This window comes from Cricetulus griseus, chromosome 3 (genome assembly GCF_003668045.3).
Source record: "Cricetulus griseus strain 17A/GY chromosome 3, alternate assembly CriGri-PICRH-1.0, whole genome shotgun sequence".
Classification (NCBI taxonomy): domain Eukaryota; kingdom Metazoa; phylum Chordata; class Mammalia; order Rodentia; family Cricetidae; genus Cricetulus; species Cricetulus griseus.
The window spans coordinates 188,263,505-188,281,985 of NC_048596.1; the positions used below are offsets into that span (position 1 = coordinate 188,263,505).

General features: G+C 43.8%; 1 protein-coding gene across 7 annotated transcripts; it reads right to left on the bottom strand.

Moving 5' to 3' along the window:
- Window positions 1–598: 598 nt before the first annotated feature.
- On the bottom strand, window positions 599–17,518 carry Tmem170a (transmembrane protein 170A). 7 transcript variants are annotated; one of them, XR_004769285.1, is made up of 5 exons: window positions 17,298–17,513; window positions 7,015–7,185; window positions 3,871–4,485; window positions 3,058–3,104; window positions 599–1,856 (listed from the first exon to the last, which is right to left on the bottom strand). XR_004769285.1 is itself a non-coding variant. In XM_027406055.2 (3 exons), exons 1-3 carry the CDS (start codon window positions 17,431–17,433, stop codon window positions 4,355–4,357), a joined length of 369 nt encoding a protein of 122 aa, XP_027261856.1. In that variant the 5' UTR covers window positions 17,434–17,517; the 3' UTR covers window positions 3,003–4,354. The 7 variants fall into 7 exon arrangements, 2 of the variants coding, with proteins under 2 accessions (XP_027261856.1, XP_027261854.1); XR_004769286.1 differs by lacking the exon at window positions 3,058–3,104; XR_004769283.1 differs by having other exon boundaries at window positions 3,058–4,485.
- Window positions 17,519–18,481: the final 963 nt, after the last annotated feature.

Genomic DNA, 18,481 nt, shown 5'->3' on the forward strand with positions numbered 1-18,481 from the left:
AGTTAAAACATATACAATTTTATTATAAGCTATTACATGATAAATGTAATTCCCAGAGCTGGCAAGCAGCTGTTACCAAACCTGACTAGAGTTTGATCACAAGGCCCCACATGGTTGCAGCAGAAAGCTGCTCCCTGAAAGCTGTCCTCTAACCTCTGCTGCTACCATTACAAGCACATGCCCTTGCTCCCACCAATAAATAAATTAAAAATGGGGGTGGGATCCAGGCATGGTGGCACATGTCTTTAGTTGCAGCACTTGGGAGGCTGGGGCCAGCAGATCTGAGTTCAAAGGCAGCCTTAAGTTTTGGGCCAGTCATGGCTGCATAGTGAGACCCTGCCCAAAAATAAATAAATAAATAGGGGGGAGTTAAAAAAAATAAAAAAGAAAGAAAGAAAGAAAGAAAGAAAGAAAGCAACTCCAGAGCCAGTGTGGTAGTGCACCTGTAATCCCAGCACTTGGGAGGCAGAAACAGGAAGACTGCCACAAGTTCAAGGCCAGCCTGAACTTCATGAAGAGTTGGAGGCTAGACAAGGATATAGCAAGACATTGCCTCAGATAAAATCTAAAAACAAACAAAAAATGCAATCCCAACTCATAGAATTCAAAGTAATTCTTTATTGACAAACATTTATACTAGCATTAGAAATGTCAGTAGAAAAATAAAATTTAAGTAAGTTTCTAATGTACAAAGATTTGATCACTTGGACTATAGGAATTAAGTGCAATAACCTAATATAAAAAGTTGAGCTGATTTTGGTCATAACCAGCCTTACATAGTACACAAGAAAGAAATACAACTTCACAAAACCTTCTGCACATGGACCACTAATGACGCAGGGCTTCACATTCCAGGAAACAGTTCCTTAGGGAAGTTTGGCATGCCCTGCAGTGTCACAAGGACTTACTGAAAACCAGAGCAGTCAGGACATTGGAATCAAAAGCTAACATACAATTTAAAAACCTAAAGGACACGGGAAGGATGCCATTATTTGCACGAACTGATTCTCATTACTCCCAGCATTAAGTCCTAAGGAGTATCTTGCTCCAAAGGAAGTTAACAGCCCAGGGACACAGATTATTCACATAATAATCATTGCACTTTTGTACATGAACTTAATTTTTACCCCCAAATTCACCAAGGAATCAAGAGATCAACTTTTTGGTTGGGAGTTGCCTCCCTATCTCAGAATTTAAAAAGAGGGGGTGAGAAGCAGAAATATAAATTCAGGAATCAGGGTCCAAGAAAGTCCTTATCTAGAGAAAACTACTGAAGAAATTGTATAAGGTGATGTGTTGAACACAAATCATGGCAAATTAATAAATCTGCATTTGAGACAAGAGACAAGAGGAAGAAGACAAACAGGGATCAAAGTGGAAAGCATTCTTTGTTTAGCACTCAACTGGTTTCTCCCTGAAAGCACTCAGTCTGTAGAGTATACATTTATTCACAAAAGAATGCTTCACAGGCATTGAGATAGATGAAACACTCAGTAATTTGAAGATATATTTTACAGTTCAAGTTTTTGTTTTTTGTTTTTAAAAAGCAGATAAAACATAAGAAACAGATGGAAACAAACACACTCTAACTTTTGTGTCTTGGTTAAATTGTTAAAATAATTTAACATTTTAATCATGGATGAATATGTTCAGAAGTTATTAGTTAGGGGGGAAAAGTCCGCCACTCATTCATCTATGTGCTTACTGTGTGAAATTATATCCCAAGGAATGGTTAGCAAGCACTCCAAGGCGTCCTTCAGTAGACCCTTCCGTAGATGATGCTGTCATCTCCCAGATTGCAGGGTACAACGTTCCAATTTCTCTATCTGAAAGGATCTTTTCCCAATTCACAGCCCCTGAGACAAAAATGGAAATCTTGCCAGGCGGTAGTGGCGCACACCTTTAATCCCAGCACTCAGAGGCAGACAGGCAGATCTCTCTGAGTTCCAGGCCAGCCTGGTCTACAAAGTAAGTTCCAGAATAGCCTCCAAAGCCACAGTGAAACCCTGTCTGGGGGGTGGGGGGGGGGGGGGAGCAACAACAAAAAAAAAACAGAAAATCTTTTGTTGGAAGAAAGATTTGCTTTTTTTTTTTCTGGGGAATATTAAGGGCCATTTATCTGCACTTTAATTGCCTACTAATTTGAATTGTCACTACAGTTTTAACAAGTGGTGGTCAAAAAGAAAGAGCCAATTATTTTTGTGGCCACCCTTGCAATTTCCCCCGCTGCCATTCCTGGGCAAAATGACCCTTTGGGCTACTTTATCTCATTTTAAAAACTAAGTGTGTGTGTGTGGGGGGGGAGTGGCAGGGAGCATGTGCACATAAATGCAGGTAACCACAGAGGTCCTCTTGTTGACTTAAAAAAACGTTTTAGCCGGGTGTTGGTGGTGAACGCCTTTAATCCCAGCACTCGGGAGGCAGAGGCAGGTGGATCTCTGTGAATTCGAGGCCAGCCTGGTCTCCAGAGCGAGTGCCAGGATAGGCTCCAAAGCTACACAGAGAAACCCTGTCTCGAAAAACAAAATAAAACAAAATGTTTTAAATTACATGTATTAACTTATGTGTGCATGTGAATACCATGTGGAGGTCAGAGGACAATTTGCAGGGGCTGGTTCTCTCCTCCACCATGTGGGTCCGGAGAATCAAGCTCAGGTCAGAGATAAGTACCTGATGAACTGTCTTGCCGGTCCCCTCCTGACTATTTTTAACCAGAAACTGAAAGCATATTACTTGAAGATAAATTTATGCCCTCATAGGCTGTCAGCCTTAATCTCACAATGAAAATTGTCCTTTAAAAATGTCAGAGTTGGCCAGGCGGTGGTAGCGCACACCTTTAATCCCAGCACTTGGGAGGCAGAGGCAGGCAGATCTCTGTGAGTTCGAGACCAGCCTGACCTACAAGAGCTAGTTCCAGGACAGCCTCCAAAGCCACAAAGAAACCCTGTCTCAAAAAACCAAAAGCCAGAGTTAATTACCAGAAGCTACTTTGACAACAGGTATCAACAAGAACATTGTACTTTATACAAAACCGTTAAAATGACAAAAGGCACATACCTTTTTACACCCCTTTCCCTTCTGAAGGTCACAGTTTGCAGGCCTTTCTAATGAAAACCAAAGTTAGGCAGTCGAGTTAAAAATTAAAATAGCTAAAAATAAGTTAAAAACTATGTCTCTTTAAGGATATAAATTCTCTTGAATAAAAATAAAAAGGCCAGAGGAGTTGTATATGAAAAGGAAGTTGTAGGCACTTTCTGGGAGTTGATACTCAAATACTGCAAAGTAGGCTGATTAGCCACTGACAGGTAAACACAGAAGGAAACCAATAACCACTAACTCATTTCAGAAGCAGTCTACAAGTTTTGGAGTCATCAAATAAACTAAAATCAGCAAGAAAAACTGTAACACTCTTGCAAGTGTCTTATTTGTGCCTGAACGTCCAAAGAGTATATGCTATCTGGTTTTGAAGTTCAACTCAAGCCACTTAAGAAAGTCTCTGTATTTCCAGAGAAAGTAAATCAAATGGATAGCGTTAAAGGTGACAGGTAAAGGTATCATGCATATGCTTTGGAAAAAGAGCCTTAATTAGGCATGATGGTGGTGCCTATTGTCCTAGCTACTCAGGAAGCTGGGGCAGGAGGACCACTTGAGCCCAGGAGTTTGGGTCAGCCTGGGTAGCAAAGCAAGACCTCATGTCTTAAAAAAGAAAAAGAAAGAAAGAAAGGAAGGAAGGAAGGAAGGACAGAAAAGACATCTCAATTAGCTAGCTTATTTTGATCAAATAATAAATTCACATCTCTAAAAATATATTAAATAATCAGAGGTCAAGATAGTTATCCATAAAATGTCACATTGACAGTAGTCACCTACTTTTGACAGTGGAATTGGAGCTGTTACTTTGAATTATACTTCAGTTCTTCCTGTTAAGAGTCCACCAGTTTGTTCTCAGAGCGACACACCACCCAAACAAACTTGGCTTTACTGTGTTCCCTTCAAATTAAACAGCATTGTCCACTGTTTCTGTGAAACAGCAATGTTGCATTTTTGCAAATAATGATGCAAATTCTTGTTCGAAAGATGCAAACTTGAGGCATTGTTGGCTTAGGTGAAGATTGCATATAAAACTTAAGTGGCCACAAGAAAAGAAAGCCAAGGAGCTTGGTTTGGCTGAGAACGAGAGCTGTCTACAAGGGTCTTTGATTGCAGCTTCCAACTGAAGAAACAGCTGTGGTGTTCTTCCCATTCTTTGTGCCCCCAAGTTGCTTCCATTTGAGGAATGAAGAAACCATGACACTGCCCCTTCCTTTTGAGGAGTATAAAATGCAGGTGTGACATCACAGTGAACGGACATATGCTATAGGGTAGCCAAAACCCGCAAAAAAGAGACCACCACTACACAGAATGTCTGTCCAGTGCCCAGGGTGAGGGCTTCGAAGGGGATCATCTCCTTCCCTGCAGCTCGGTAAACCCCAGCAATCGCTGCACCTGGTTCAAATTGAATCATGTTAAAAGAGAAAAAAAAATTAATAAAACAAAATCTGAGATTAATGACATCACAAAAACGTACACTTAAAAATTTCACTGTTGGGAGACAGACTTTTTACATTTAATCATGAAAGACGTTTCATGCTCCCCGTCCTTTCTGGTGACCACACTGACTTTCTTTATGTGGCCTGCAAGTCAGCGTTTAGATTTGTGCTCCCTAAGACTGAGCACTTCTTACTGAGTGATCTGAGTGACAGTCAAGATGACAAGACAGCAATTCCGGACTTCTCTCTTCACTCCTGTGCCAATTAATCCCATGCCCATCATTGAACAGGCACCAAATACATTCTTGGTAATGAATGACAATCTACTGAGACAGATCAAGAAATGTTTCCGGGCCACAGGGACTCCCAGCTCCACCTTCCGTTATACTGAGGTTCCATGTGAGGAAGGAAGAAAGGAGTGAGAGAGCAACACAGGATTCTGAGCCATAAAGCCAGCTATTAAAAGGGCACCAGGGCAGAGAACTCAGGGTCCCTTCTGTTTCCCAGGTCACTGTTTTCCTTATTAGTCACCACAACCTCCTGTTGAGTGAAAACACAGCACAGAAACACCTGTGCGGACCCAGACACCCCCCCCATCTAACATTCTACACAAAAACCTGTGTGGGGGCTGGAGAGATGGCTCAGTAGTTAACAGCACTGACTGCTCTTCCACATGTCCTGAGTTCAATTCCCAGCAACCACATGGTGGCTCACAACATCTATAATGAGATTTGGTGCCCTCTTCTGGTGTGTAAGCATGCATGGAGAACACCGTATACATAATAAATAAATACAATCTTAAAAACAAACAAACAAACACCCTGTGTGGACCCAGCTACCCATCTGAGAGTCACAGAAACTCATAGAACATAGCTGACTCAATCAAATATCTACAGGCAGGCTGGGGGTGTGGGTCAATGATAAAATACATGCTTAGTATGCCCAAGGCCATGGGTTCCATTCTCAGCACCCCAAAACGAAAGGAAGACTACACATTTTTAAACTGCGACATGAGATATTTTAATGTGTTTTAACAAGCAAACAGTGTTAGATATTTGACTTTGCCTCCAGTGGCAATCAATACCACTAATGTCTCAGAGGGCTTGCCATGGCACCTCTGTCACTGAGCTTCCTTGAAGAGGAAAAAAAAGAAAAAGCCTGAGGACTAATCAGCATTCAAAGATGGGGGGGGCGGGCAGCTCATCCCTGCTTTACTGATAGGAAACCAGTCCCAGAGGCCAGAAACTCTGTGGGTACTGCAGCCGTAAGTAACACAGTTAGAACACAGAAACTAGGCTACAGTGCCTCAAAAAAAAAAAAAAAAAAAAAAAAAAAAAAAAAAAAAAAATGTCAAAGAGACCAATGCACATTTCTGCTCAGTGAGGGGTTTAAACTCACAGTGAAGCCGGGCAGTGGTGGCGCATGCCTTTAGTTCCAGCACTCAGGAGGCAGAGGCAGGCGGATCTCTGTGAGTTCGAGACCAGTCTGGTCTACAAGAGCTAGTTCCAGGGCAGCCTCCAAAGCCACAGAGAAACCCTGTCTCAAAAAACAAAAACAAAAAATAAAAAAATTCACAGTGAAAATAAAGTGACAAATTAGGAATGTTACATTCCTATGTTTTTATGATTATACATACATATATTTATATCCACAGCAAAATACAATCTGTGGCTGTTAATATACATATAATTTTTAATTTTATGATGCTTAAATTTTCATTTCTAGAAAATAATATGCTTCTATGAAATTATGAACTTAAAAGTGATTTAAGCTTATCATTTTGTTCCCTCTAATTGTGCTAGTGATATGAAACAAAAAAGATTAAAAAGAGAAGCAGGTTTGGGGCTGGAGAGATGGCTCAGAGGTTAAGAGCACTGGCTGCTCTTCCAGAGGTACTGAGTTCAATTCCCAGAAACCACATGGTGGCTCACAAGTATCTATAATGAAATCTTGTGCCCTCTTCTGGCCTGCAGGCATCATACATGCATGCAGACTGCTGTCTATATAATAAATAAGTAAATCTTAAAAATAGAAAAAGAAACACACCCTAAAGAGTGGAAGCAATTATCGAACCATTCTGCAAAGCCGAGTCAAGTCAAATTGGAACAAAAAGATGCTGAAGTTTCTGTGGCCAAACACTTCTATTTTGCTAGTGGCCTGTGGAAGCCAAAGAGATTAGCCAGGTAAGGGGCTTGAGAGTTTAAAAAACAAAGCAAAACCCCAAAAGGAATACATTTAAAAAAAAAAAAAATCCACACTTCAAAGCTCTTTAAAATTCGTTGTGTGTGTGCACACATGCAACACACACATACACACACTTTTTTTCCCCTCCCAGTGCTAGAGACCAAACCCAAGGCTTTGTGCTCACTAGGCAAGCATTCTCCCACTGAGCTGACTTCCCACCCACCCCAATCCACCCTTATTTCTAAAATGAGGTGGCCAACCACATTCCAAGCTTTGGACTGGTATTTGAATGCTAACATACTTGTCAAGACTCCAGCAGAAATTGGTCCCACGATGCCCATCATCAGGATGCCTACAGACATGAACCTACCATATTTGTGATGTCTGAGGGTGAAGAGGGCCAGGAGTCCAGCAGGGACATGAAAGAAGACAGAAGACACAAGTGCCCACAGGAACACACCATACCACATCTCTGTGAGGGTAGAGAAAGGCAAAGCTGGAGTCACACCATCTTCCCCAGTGAGGTCCTTCAAGGGGCCCAGTCCCAGCCACTGCACCCATGAGTCCCATTCTCACTAGCATTTAGTTGTACTCTAGTGGGTTCTGCTGTAGGTGTTTTTTGTTTTGTCTTTTTTCTTTTTTTCTTTTGGTTTTGGGAAACAAGGTTTCTCTATGTAACAGTCTTGGCTGTCCTGGAACTCCCTCTGTAGACCAGGCTAGCTTCGAACTCACAGAGATCCACCTGCCTCTGCCTTCCAGGTGCACCATCACTGCCTGGAGTTTGTTTTGTTTTTAAAAATAGGGAACCCTTTTTTTTAAATTAGATTTATTCATTTTATTGTATGTGTAAGTGTTTTGCTTGTATGTATACATATGAATGCATGTATGTACACCATGTTCCTGCTTGTTGCTCATGGAGGTCATAAGAAGGCACTGGATCCTCTAGAACTGGAGTTACAGATGGTTGTGAGCCACCATTTGAGTGCTGGGAGTTGAACCTGGGTCCTTTGCAAGAGTAACAAGTGCTCTTAACATCCTAGTCATCTCCCCAGTCCCTTGTTTTTGTGAGACAGGGTCCCATCATGTGGCCTAGAATAGCCGTACTCATATGTATCTAAAGCTGGCCTTGAACTCTGAACCTCCTGCCTCCTTTGAGTTGGTATTATAGGCATTTGCCACTATGCCAGGCTTTACTGATGATGTTTAAAGGGCTCACAAACTACCACTCACAGCTCATCTCTTGTTTCTGTATTGAGGACTTATTTAAGCTCATCTGTAGCACTTGTAGACATTGTAGAACCCACGCTTGCTCACTAAGTCCTGTCTATGAAAGCTCTCCAGATACATGGGCAAGGCTGTTATCAGTGGCCAACACCATAAACCCACAGAGCTTAGAAGATGGAAGTCTTCAGGCACTTTAAAGAAAAAGTTGACCAACCAAACAGGTTACATTTACTGTCAAACTAGAGGGAGAAAAAAAGGCAAGGCAATCTAGTTATTAGGTCAAAAGACCTAAATGATTTCTTGACTATGCTAACACAAGCCAATAAATATCTACAAAGTGAAACTGCTTCAAAATAAGTAAATAAATAGCAATTTTACCATCTCCTATTAATTAGAGCATCAAAAACTCTTTAAAATGTAAAATGAAAGCCTGGTCTGGCAGTGCAGGCCTGAATGTCTGCACTAGGGAGACAGAAACAGAAGGCTTATGAGTTCAAGACTAACCTAAGCTATATAGCAAGACCTTGTCTCAAAAAACAAGAACAAAAAAAACCAAATGTCTGGGTGGCTTGAACACAAATGGCAGGTAAGTGAAAAAGAAGGCTAGAAGAGCTGGGTGTGAACACACCTGTAATCCCAGCACTTGGGAAGTGCAGGCATGAGGCTAGAACTTCTAAAGTCATCTTCTGGGGCTGGAGAAATGGCTCAGAGGTTAAGAGCACTGGCTGCTCTTCCAGAGGTTTAGAGTTCAATTCCCAGCACCCACATGGTGGTTTACAACCATTTGTCATTAAATTTTGTGTCCTCTGCTGGCTTGCATGGATACATGCAGACAGAAAGCTGTACACATAATAAATAAATCTTTAAACAAACAAATAAAACAAACAAAAACAACAACAAAAAAAACCAAAGTCATCTTCTGCTAAGTTTCAACTTGGAGGCAAACCCCTGTCTCAGGTAAAACAAAACAGAGCTGGCTCCTATGGAGAACCACTATTCTTTTGTTTGTTTTTTTAGACAGGGTTTCTCTGTATTGCTTTGTAGCCTGTCCTGGAACTTGCTCTGCAGACTAGGCTGGTCTCGAATTCACAGAGATCTGCCTGCCTCTGCCTCTCAAGTGCTGGGATTAAAGGCATGTGCCACCAATGCCCAGCTCTGTTTGTTTGTTTTTTTGAGACAGGGTTCTTCTGTGTAATAGTCCTGGCAGTCAAGGAACTTCCTTTGTAGATGAGGCTGGCCTCTCGTATTTACAGAGATCTGCCTGTCTCTTCCTCCCAAGTGCTGGGATCAAAGGTTTGTTCCATCACCACCCATCGAACCATTACTCTTTTAAGATTTATTTTTAACTATGTGTATGTGTGTCAATATGTGCACTTGTTACATGGAGCCCACAGAGGCAAGAGGTGTCAAATTCCCCTGAAGCTGGAGTCACAGGCGATGGTCAACCACCTGATATGGGCACTGGGAACCCAACTTGGGTTCTCTGTAATAGCAGCAAGTGCTCGAACCCTGAGGGATCTGTCCAGACTTCAACCTTCAATCTTAAGATAACTCTAATTCAGATATTAACACACACACACACACACACACACACACACACACACACACACACACACTTACTTTCTGATGCTAGACATGGAACCCAGAGCTTCACGCATGCTTAGCACACACTGGCCAATAGTACTCAGTTCCCAGGTCTCCACAGAGACCAAACCAACCTGATCAAACATCACTGGCTTGACTGAAGCAGAATGTTTACAACAACACTGACAATGACAGTCACACAAGTGGATGGATTTCATCATGAGGAGCTCAGGTCTACATATGAAGTGTCCCTCTCAGGCTCAAACACTGAGGGCTTGGTCTCTAGCCAGTAGTGCTATCTCAGGAGATGGTGGAAAATAGGAGGTGGGGACTAGATAGAGGAAGTGTGTCGCTAAGGGTGGGTCCCTGACTTCTTCCTAGCCTGCTTCTTGGCTGCCACTGGGCAAGCAGCTCTGCTCCACCAGGCCATGGTGCCTCAACACAGGCCCAAAATTAGTGCATCCAGCAGACAACAGACAACATGTGGTCTCTGAAACCTTGAACCTAGGTCTTTGAGGGATGGATGACTTTTTAAAAATATTTATTTAATTTGAATGGGTGCTTTACCTGTATGCATGTGTGCAACATGCCTGGTACCCAAGGTGGCCAGAAGTCCCTGGTACAGGAGTAACAGCTGGATGGGAGCTGTCATGTGGATGCTGGGAATTGAACCTAGGTCCTCTGGAAGCGCAGCCAGTGCTCTTAACAACTGAACCGCCTCTCCAGACCCCTGGGTGATTCTTCAGAAAACCTCACAGATGCCCCATCTGGGGCTCAAAGCCTGTTGAGGATAACTAATAACCGACAGTGTTTGGTCTGGTGACTATCAGACAACTACAAAGGGTGCCAAAGCTTTCACAGGGACTCACACCATAGTCCCCAACACTTAGGGAGCTGAAGCAGAAGGATCACTATTAGTTGGAGGTCAGCCTGGGCCACAGATACTGTCACAAAACAAAGCAAAGCAAAATAAAACAATTAAAAAAAAAAAAAAACCTGTCAAACCATTTTTGAGATTTTTTTTTTTTTTTTTCTGCTAGATTCCCATCACTCTTGAAACTATAACTGCTAAAATACGGGGCCTGAGGGAAAGTTCTGTGAGGACTCTAAGAAGGCTGCTGCCCCACAGTGAACAAATGAATGTGAATCCACCTCCAGGAACTTACAGCAGTAACCACCCAGTTATGGTCCAGCACCACAAGGATGAGAATACCACTGACCTGAGGCTGGACCACTCTGTGCTGCTGCAGTGGGCGCTTCTTACTGGCTGCCCAGATCATGTGTGGTGAACATGGAGGCGAGCAGTGCCCTGATTCACCAGAGACAAAAAAGAGCTAGTAATTCCCTCATATGTGAGTCTAGCCTAGGTGTGGGTTGAATTGTTTTAACCCATATTCACACTAAATTTGAGAGCACTATTTTTGAGACAGGGTTTCATTATGTAGCCCAAGCTGACCTGGAACTCATACAGATCCGACAGCCTCTGCCTACTGAGTTCTGGGATTAAAGGTGTTCATCACCTTTAACTGTCTTATAAGAGGGAGATTACCCTCCCCCCACACACACACACCTTCCCCCACAGTAACAAGGAAGCTGCCTGAAAGGCAGGAAGTAAGTCCTCACCTTTACCTGACCCTGGTTAGCACCCAGATCTGACTTGTGGGCTCCAGACCCAAGGAAACAAGCGGCTGATTAAATGTCTAGCCTGTGGAACTGCTTTACAGCAGCCTGACTGAGACACCTACATACTCACTCATTGCTGCTTCCCTTGGAGCACAGCACCTTCCTAGGGAGGGCTACCAGGGTCCTGTTGACACCATTCTGGGCTGAGAGGCAGCAGCACACAGGGATGTACCACCCCATCACACCCTGAGCCACCTGTGTTAGCTACTCCAGTGCCCATGTATAGTGCTACTTAAAACACTGTGAGGGGAAAGAAAGGCTTTATTACATGAAATGAGTAGTTTATAAAAATACTCTCAGGGTAATTACAACACTTTAAAAGCTACAGCAAACTGAGATCTATAAAACACTTTAAAAAAAAAAAAAACTAAGTGATTTCTTTTTAATCTACTGCACCTCAATTTACCAACTGTTTAATGGCTATTTATTGATCGATGTGGAGTTCTTTTCATTCCCCTGGCTCAACACACGGTCAAAAATGTTTCCCTGTCTTACATTTCCTGTTCACTACTTCAAATGCAGCGCATTATCAGCTGTGTTTTCCTTGGCAGCTCTATTGTTGGGTTTTCTGCTGCTGTAACACAATCTTTTTGGCTCAAGGTTCTGTAAGCTGGGAAGTCCAAGACTGAAAGGCCATATCTGTGAGGGCCTTCTTTTTATTTTTTCCTTTGTGTGTGTGTGTGATCACATGTATATGGGCACATGTGTGGAGGCAGAGATTGCCATTGGGTGACTTCTTTGATTGCTCTCTTCCTTATATTTTGAGGCACAGTCTCTCACTTGAATGCAAAGCTCACCCATTCAGATAGTCTAGCTAGCCAACTTGCTCTGGGGAATCCCTTCTTCACCTCCCAGATGCCAGGTTTACAGGTAGGTCACCATGACCACACGACATCTATGTTGATACTGGAGATCCAAGCTCTGGTCCTGGTGGTATCAAAGCCCTGGGTTCAATCTTGAGATATATATATATATATATATATATACATATATATATATATATATATATATAGAGAGAGAGAGAGAGAGACAGACAGACAGACAGACAGACAGACACACAGACACACACACACAGACACACACAGACACACACACACACACACACACACACAGAGCTTTCAGACAATGGAAGAGCAAAGACTCATGAAGAGATGCATCCTCCCAGATGACACTGAATTAACTAAAGGGCTTGCTGATGGATAGATTTCTGCCTGAGCCATCTTGGCCCCAAGATCTCCAGTCTAGAAGAGCAGGAACAGGAGTGCCAGGCAGCCATCCTTTCACCTAGCTCTATTATGACCTTATGTTCCAGGTCAAACAGCTGAATAAACTCTGACAGCTCCTGGGTGGACCTTTGTAAAGCTGGGGCTGTAAGCAGACCACATCTGTCCTCCTGGGGACTACAGTCTTGTCCAGTGCTGTGACTCCCTGCTGGAACTAGGCTGCCTGGATGCTCCTCACTCCTTGCTTGCTAACTGTCTCCTAACCGCCAGGAGATCCATGAGTAGCCTCCCCTCCTCTCTAAAAATGACTTGCCCTCCTATCTAACAAGGACTACCAACTGTGGTCTGGCACACCTCTCCTGACACTACTTGACTTAGTAGGTATTCTATTGCTATGAAGAGACACTATGACCAAGGCAACTCTTACAAAAGAAAACATTTAATTGGGGGCTTGCTTATAGTTTCAGAAGGTCAGTCCATTATCACCAGAGTGCGAAGCAGATAGGCATGGCACTGGAACAGTAGCTAAAAGCTTCCATCCTGACCTACAAGCACAAAGCAGAGAGAAAGCACCTGATGTGGGGCTTTTGAAACCTCAGAGCTCACCCACAGTGACACACCTCATCCAGTAAGGCCACACTTTCCCAAAACACTTCCTTCCCAAAACAGTTCTACCAACCAGGAACTGAGCATTCAAACATATGAGCCAATGGGGGGGTGTGTGTGTCAATTCTTATTCAAACCACCACAATAGCCAAGGCTGGCTTTGAATTAGGATGTAGCTCAGGATGGTTGGCCTCAAATGCACAACCATCCTGCCTCAGCCATCCAAGTGTTATGTTTACAGGTGTGTGCTACCATAGCAGGCCGATCACCGTACGTAAAACTCTATCCCTTGACACACTTCAGCCACTTACTCTGCCACTCACCCTGTCTCATACTCATATGCTGTCCTTACTTTTCTCTATGTCTCTCCATTGGAATGAATGACCCATGTAACAGTGGCTTTGTTTTGTCTGTTAAGGCTTTTCTTACAGATACTACAACATAACCAGAAGGCTGGAGAGATGACTCAGCAGTTATGAGACAATGCTACTCTTGCAGAGAACCAGAGTCCACATTCTAAAACCCACATTGGGCAACTACCTGTAACTCCAGTCCCCAGAGATTCAATGTCCTCTTCTGACCACCATGAACATTCATATACATATGCTCATACACATAAGTAAAAATAAATCTTAAAAATATAAAAGCAGAGAGAGGCAGGCAGATCTCTATGAGTTCGAGGCCAGCCTGGTCTCCAGAGCCAGTGCCAGGATAGGCTCCAAAGCTGCACAAAAACCCTGTCTTGAAAAACAAAACAAAACAAAAAACAAAAACAAAAAACCAAAACAAAACAAAAAAAAAAACAGGGCCTGGAGAGATGACTCAGAGGTTAAGAGCACTGGTTGCTCTTCCAGAGGTCCTGAATTCAATTCCCAGCAACCACATGGTGGCTCACAACCATCTATAGTGGGCTCTGATGCCCTCTTCTGACACATGCAGGTAGAGCACTAATATATAAAAAAATAAATAAATCTTAAAAAGAAAAACAGGTACACCACATTCAGTAAATATTTGTTCAGTGAATGAATAACTAACTGACTTGCCTAAATTGGATCCATTCTTGACTGCAACAAAAATGTTGCTTAATTTGACATTACTTTAGTGAAATCCCTATCTTCAGAGAATGAATGTCATCCCTGATTGTGACAAATGACAAGTAAAAGCCAGTCATGGTGATGCAGGCCTTCACCTTAGCAGTAAGAAGGCTCAGGTTCTCTGGCACCCTCAGCTGCACAATGAGACCTTGTCTCAAACAAACACAAAGAGACAGCAAAAGAAATTTGAGCAAGTTAGAATGAGAATTTGGCAGAATCCTAAATGGCTAAATTGTAAAGGTGAGTTTTAAAAAAAAAAAATCAATTCAAAGCTTTTTAGTACAGAGAAACCACAGAATATTTTAGGGCAATGATCTGCCATGAGTTGGCATAAATTACAAATAACCCTTTCTGTGTGACCAAAATAGAGGAAATCAGCCTCAGGACCCTGAATACGATTCCTAGTAAGAGGTCTTTGGTATCTCAAACGAGGATCCAACTTCAAGTGCCCATTCTAACCAGAATTCCAAATAAAGAAGAGGCATTGCAGGAGGGGATGTATTCACGGCTGCTCACTGGTCAACTTGAGGTCAAGGGCTGTATGTACTACATTAGCCCTTATAATTAGCACATGAGGATTAATGAGGGCTTTACCCTCATTCATCTTTATGCACCCAGCCTGGAGCCCACACCGGACCAGATGGACACCTGATGAAGGAATGAGTCTAGGTAAACCATACTCTCAAGTCTTATATGCATACAAGGATAGAAGTAAATTCAAATACATATTGCAGATTAACATTTTCAGAAGGGAGTACGGAGGGATGGCTCAGCAGTAAAGAGCAGTTGCTGCTGTGCCAGGCAGTGATGGTGCATGCCTTTAATTCCAGCAGTTGGGAGGCAGAGGCAGAGGCAGGAGGATCTCTGTGAGTTTGAGGCCAGCCTGGTCTCCAGAGAAAGTTTTAGGATGGCCAGGGCTACACAGAGAAACCCTGTCTCGAAAACACAAAGAAAACAACAACAAAGCAGTTGCTGCATTTCCAGAGGACCCAAGTACAGTCCCCAGCAAGCTCCAGGTTATATAAAAACAAAAAGCTGAAGTAAAACACTTCAGCTGCCTGGTATAGCCAGGCAGTGGTGGCACACGCCTTTAGTCCCAGCACTCGGGAGGCAGAGGCAGACGGATCTCTTTGAGTTCGAGACCAGCCTGGTGTACAAGAGCTAGTTGCAGGACAGCCTCCAAAGCCACAGAGAAACCCTGTCTCAAAAAACCAAAAAAAAAAAAAAAAGCCAAACAACAACAACAAAAACAAACAAACAAACAAACAAAAAACACCGGTGTAAATGATACTAAAGAGTCAGGACAATCAAATGCAATGTGTAATTCTTTTTATTCCTGGCTGGCCTGGAACATGCTATGTAGACCAGGCTGACTTTGAACTCACAGACATCTGAGTGCTAGGGTTAAAGTTGTGAGCCACCACACCCAGCAATGATCAGCCCCCGACTTAGCAAAGCTTTTAACAGCCCTTTTCTCAACTCATTAGGCCATCTGCCTTTTTCTTTCTTAATAAACTGCCTCTTTCTCTCACCAAATGAAAACAAAAACAAAATGAACAACAACAAAAAAAAAAAGGAGAGATGGCTCAGAGGTTAAGAGTGACTGCTGTTCTTCCTGAGGACCCAAATTTGATTCCCAGCACCTACGTCAGATATCTCACAACCAATCACCTGTAACTATACCTCTGGCCACAATGGGAACCTGCACTCATGTCCACATAACAAAACACATACATATATTTAAAATAATATTTCTTAAAGAAAAAAGAAAGCTCAGAAAACAAAAAGAAGAAAGCTACTTGGTTAACTGGAGAGATTTAAAAAAGGTCTGTTTAACATCACTTTATCAGTGGTATTTTAGAAGTGGTGTGATTTGGGGGCTGTCCAAGAACACGTCCCTGCTTCAGAAGTTTTGAGCTGAAGAATCATACAATGTCATGACTTCTGCAGTACAGGAAGTTAAAATGTGATGTGTATACTCATGCACATAGGTGTGGCAGAGAAAGAGCAAGACCCAAAAGAGTCATGATTTGCATAATGAAATTTCCATCAATACAGGCCAAACATTCAACTGTGGCCCCGTAACTTAAAACAGCCTGCCATCTAGGCTTACCTAACTACGTGGGTGATGGTCTCACAATTACCTAATGAGCCCCAGTTTTTAAGCAGTGTGTGACTTTGACCACTGGACATAAGCATATGGGTATTGGTTATACTGTGTTCTAATTTCTCAGGTTTGGAAAATTCCCAAGTACTTGAAGAGAAGTAAGAAAACAAATAATAAAAAAAAAAAAACAGACTGATTTAATCCTTGGAGAGTAGGAACTCTTCTTCTTTTGGAAAGGGTCTCCAGAAAGAGGTTCGTGTGTAATTTTATTTAGTTTTTTTTTTTTTAAATCACTGTCAGGTGTGACACTAATACTTTTGGAAACAATCTGAGCATCCCAACTCTCGTTTTAGGCACAAGCTAACATCAGCTGCCTTAAAAATAGATAACCACTTTGTCAGCTACTACACAGGCAGGTCCCAGGTGTCCACTGTGAGGCGCCTGGCAGTCGCTGCCCAGTGGATGAGAATCACAGACGCCTGGCTTAACATGCAACCCTGCCCGTCTTCCTTTACGATGTCTCTGGCCCAGCTTCACGGTTTACGAAGTCCAAGTTTCAATTTTGCTGGGGCGCCCTAATTCCCCCTCTGTCGTACCTCCCACCCCAGTCGCCTAGCCTTCAAAAGTCCAAAACAAATAATCATGCTCTCCCCTGAAGGCCTCTATTATTGATCCCAGGGGAGGTAATTCTCCTCCCGTCAACTTTGTCAACTCTGGCAGCTCTACCGTGTAAACGTCACTTTGAAAGCTCTCCTGACAGGAAGCGGCAAAGCTCGGGTGGCAAAGTTAGAGCAATTCAGAAGTTGTGTCTAAGTTCAAGGTGTGGGTGGGAGAACCCGCAACAGGTCTCAGCAAGTGATTCCTACATAGACAAGCTGGAGGGGAGATAGATGGGTGTAGGACAGACTCAGAGGGCAGGGTCTCGGAGGGCGTCAGGGGCAGTCCCTTGCATAGGACTGGCGTCGCCCCAAGGCACCCGGGTACCACTCCGAGGCTGCCTCGGCCTCGCCCTGGCCGGGGCCGGCGACAGGTGCGCAGTGCGCAGGCGCGGGGCGGGGCGTACCTGGGAAGGAGCAGAGCGAAGTGGAGTTGGGGCACAGGGTCCCGTTGCCCACCCGCGGCACGAGCTTCAGGCTGAGGATCTGCTGCATGAGCCCGGCCGACCCGCTGCCGCCGCCGCCGCTCCCCTCGGGCTCCATCCCGCCGCCATCCACCGCCCGGAGTGCCGCGGGGCCCGGCACCTCCACCGCCACGGCGTCACCTTTGGCCGGCCCTCTTCTCCCGCCCACCCCAACGGCGCTACTAAGTAATCGTTTCCCCTTCCAATCACAGGGCGCCGCAGATGGAGGGGGCGGGGCGACGGTTGTTCCCGCCTCCTGGAGCTGCGTTCGACTGGAGACGACCCCCGCTTGCTGCGCCCCCTAGTGTCAAGTCTCTCCTGTTCCGTCTCGGTACGTTGGATTCTGCCCTCCACTTCAGTGTCATCTCTAAGTAGGACAAGTCCAGTGAGATGGCTCAGCCGCTAGATGCTCTTAACGGCCAAGCATGAGGGGGCTGAGTTCCATCCCTGGGACCTACATGACAGAAGGTGAGAACCAGCTTCCATGGGTTGTCCTTTGAACTTCACACGTATGTGAACTGTGCACATACACTTACATAAAAATACATAAATAAAAATGTTATAAAAATACAGCGCCAAAGATAAATACATAGATAAAAATAGTGAAATGGCCAATAATGCACTCAAATTTCTGTGTAGGGCTGGATATGTACTGACAGAGAATCAGCCTAGGGGCACAATAATACCCTGGATTCCAACCCCAGTTGCTTAGCATGTAAAAGGCTATAGGTTCAATTTCCAAACAACCAATAAACAAAAATAAGACGTTAACTGAGCGGTGGTGGCGCTCGCTTTTAATCCCAGCACTCAGGAGGCAGAGGCAGACAAATCTCTGTGAGTTTGAGGCCAGCCTGGACAAGTTCCAGGACATCCGGGGCTACACAAGAAACTCTGTTTCCACCCCACCACCACTACCAAAACAAAAGAAATGTGTTTTGGATTTTGAGTGTGTACTGGCTGGTTTTCTGTGTCAACTTGACACATGCTGGAGTCATCTGAGAGGAAGGAGTTAAGGAAATGCCTCCATGAGATCCAACTGTAAGGCATTTTCTCAATTAGTGATCAATGGGGGAAGGCCCAGCCTATGGTGGGTGGTGCCATCCTGAGCAGGCTGAGCAAGCCCTGGA

Coding starts and splice junctions, on each gene's coding strand:
- Tmem170a (XM_027406053.2), bottom strand. CDS start 17,433: ATGGAGCCCGAGGGGAGCGGCGGCGGCGGCAGCGGGTCGGCCGGGCTC. Junction 7,186..17,297: donor TTCGCTCTGCTCCTTCCCAG/GTACGCCCCGCC, acceptor CTACCCTCACAG/AGATGTGGTATGGTGTGTTC. Junction 4,486..7,014: donor TTCTGCTGGAGTCTTGACAA/GTATGTTAGCAT, acceptor AATTTGAACCAG/GTGCAGCGATTGCTGGGGTT.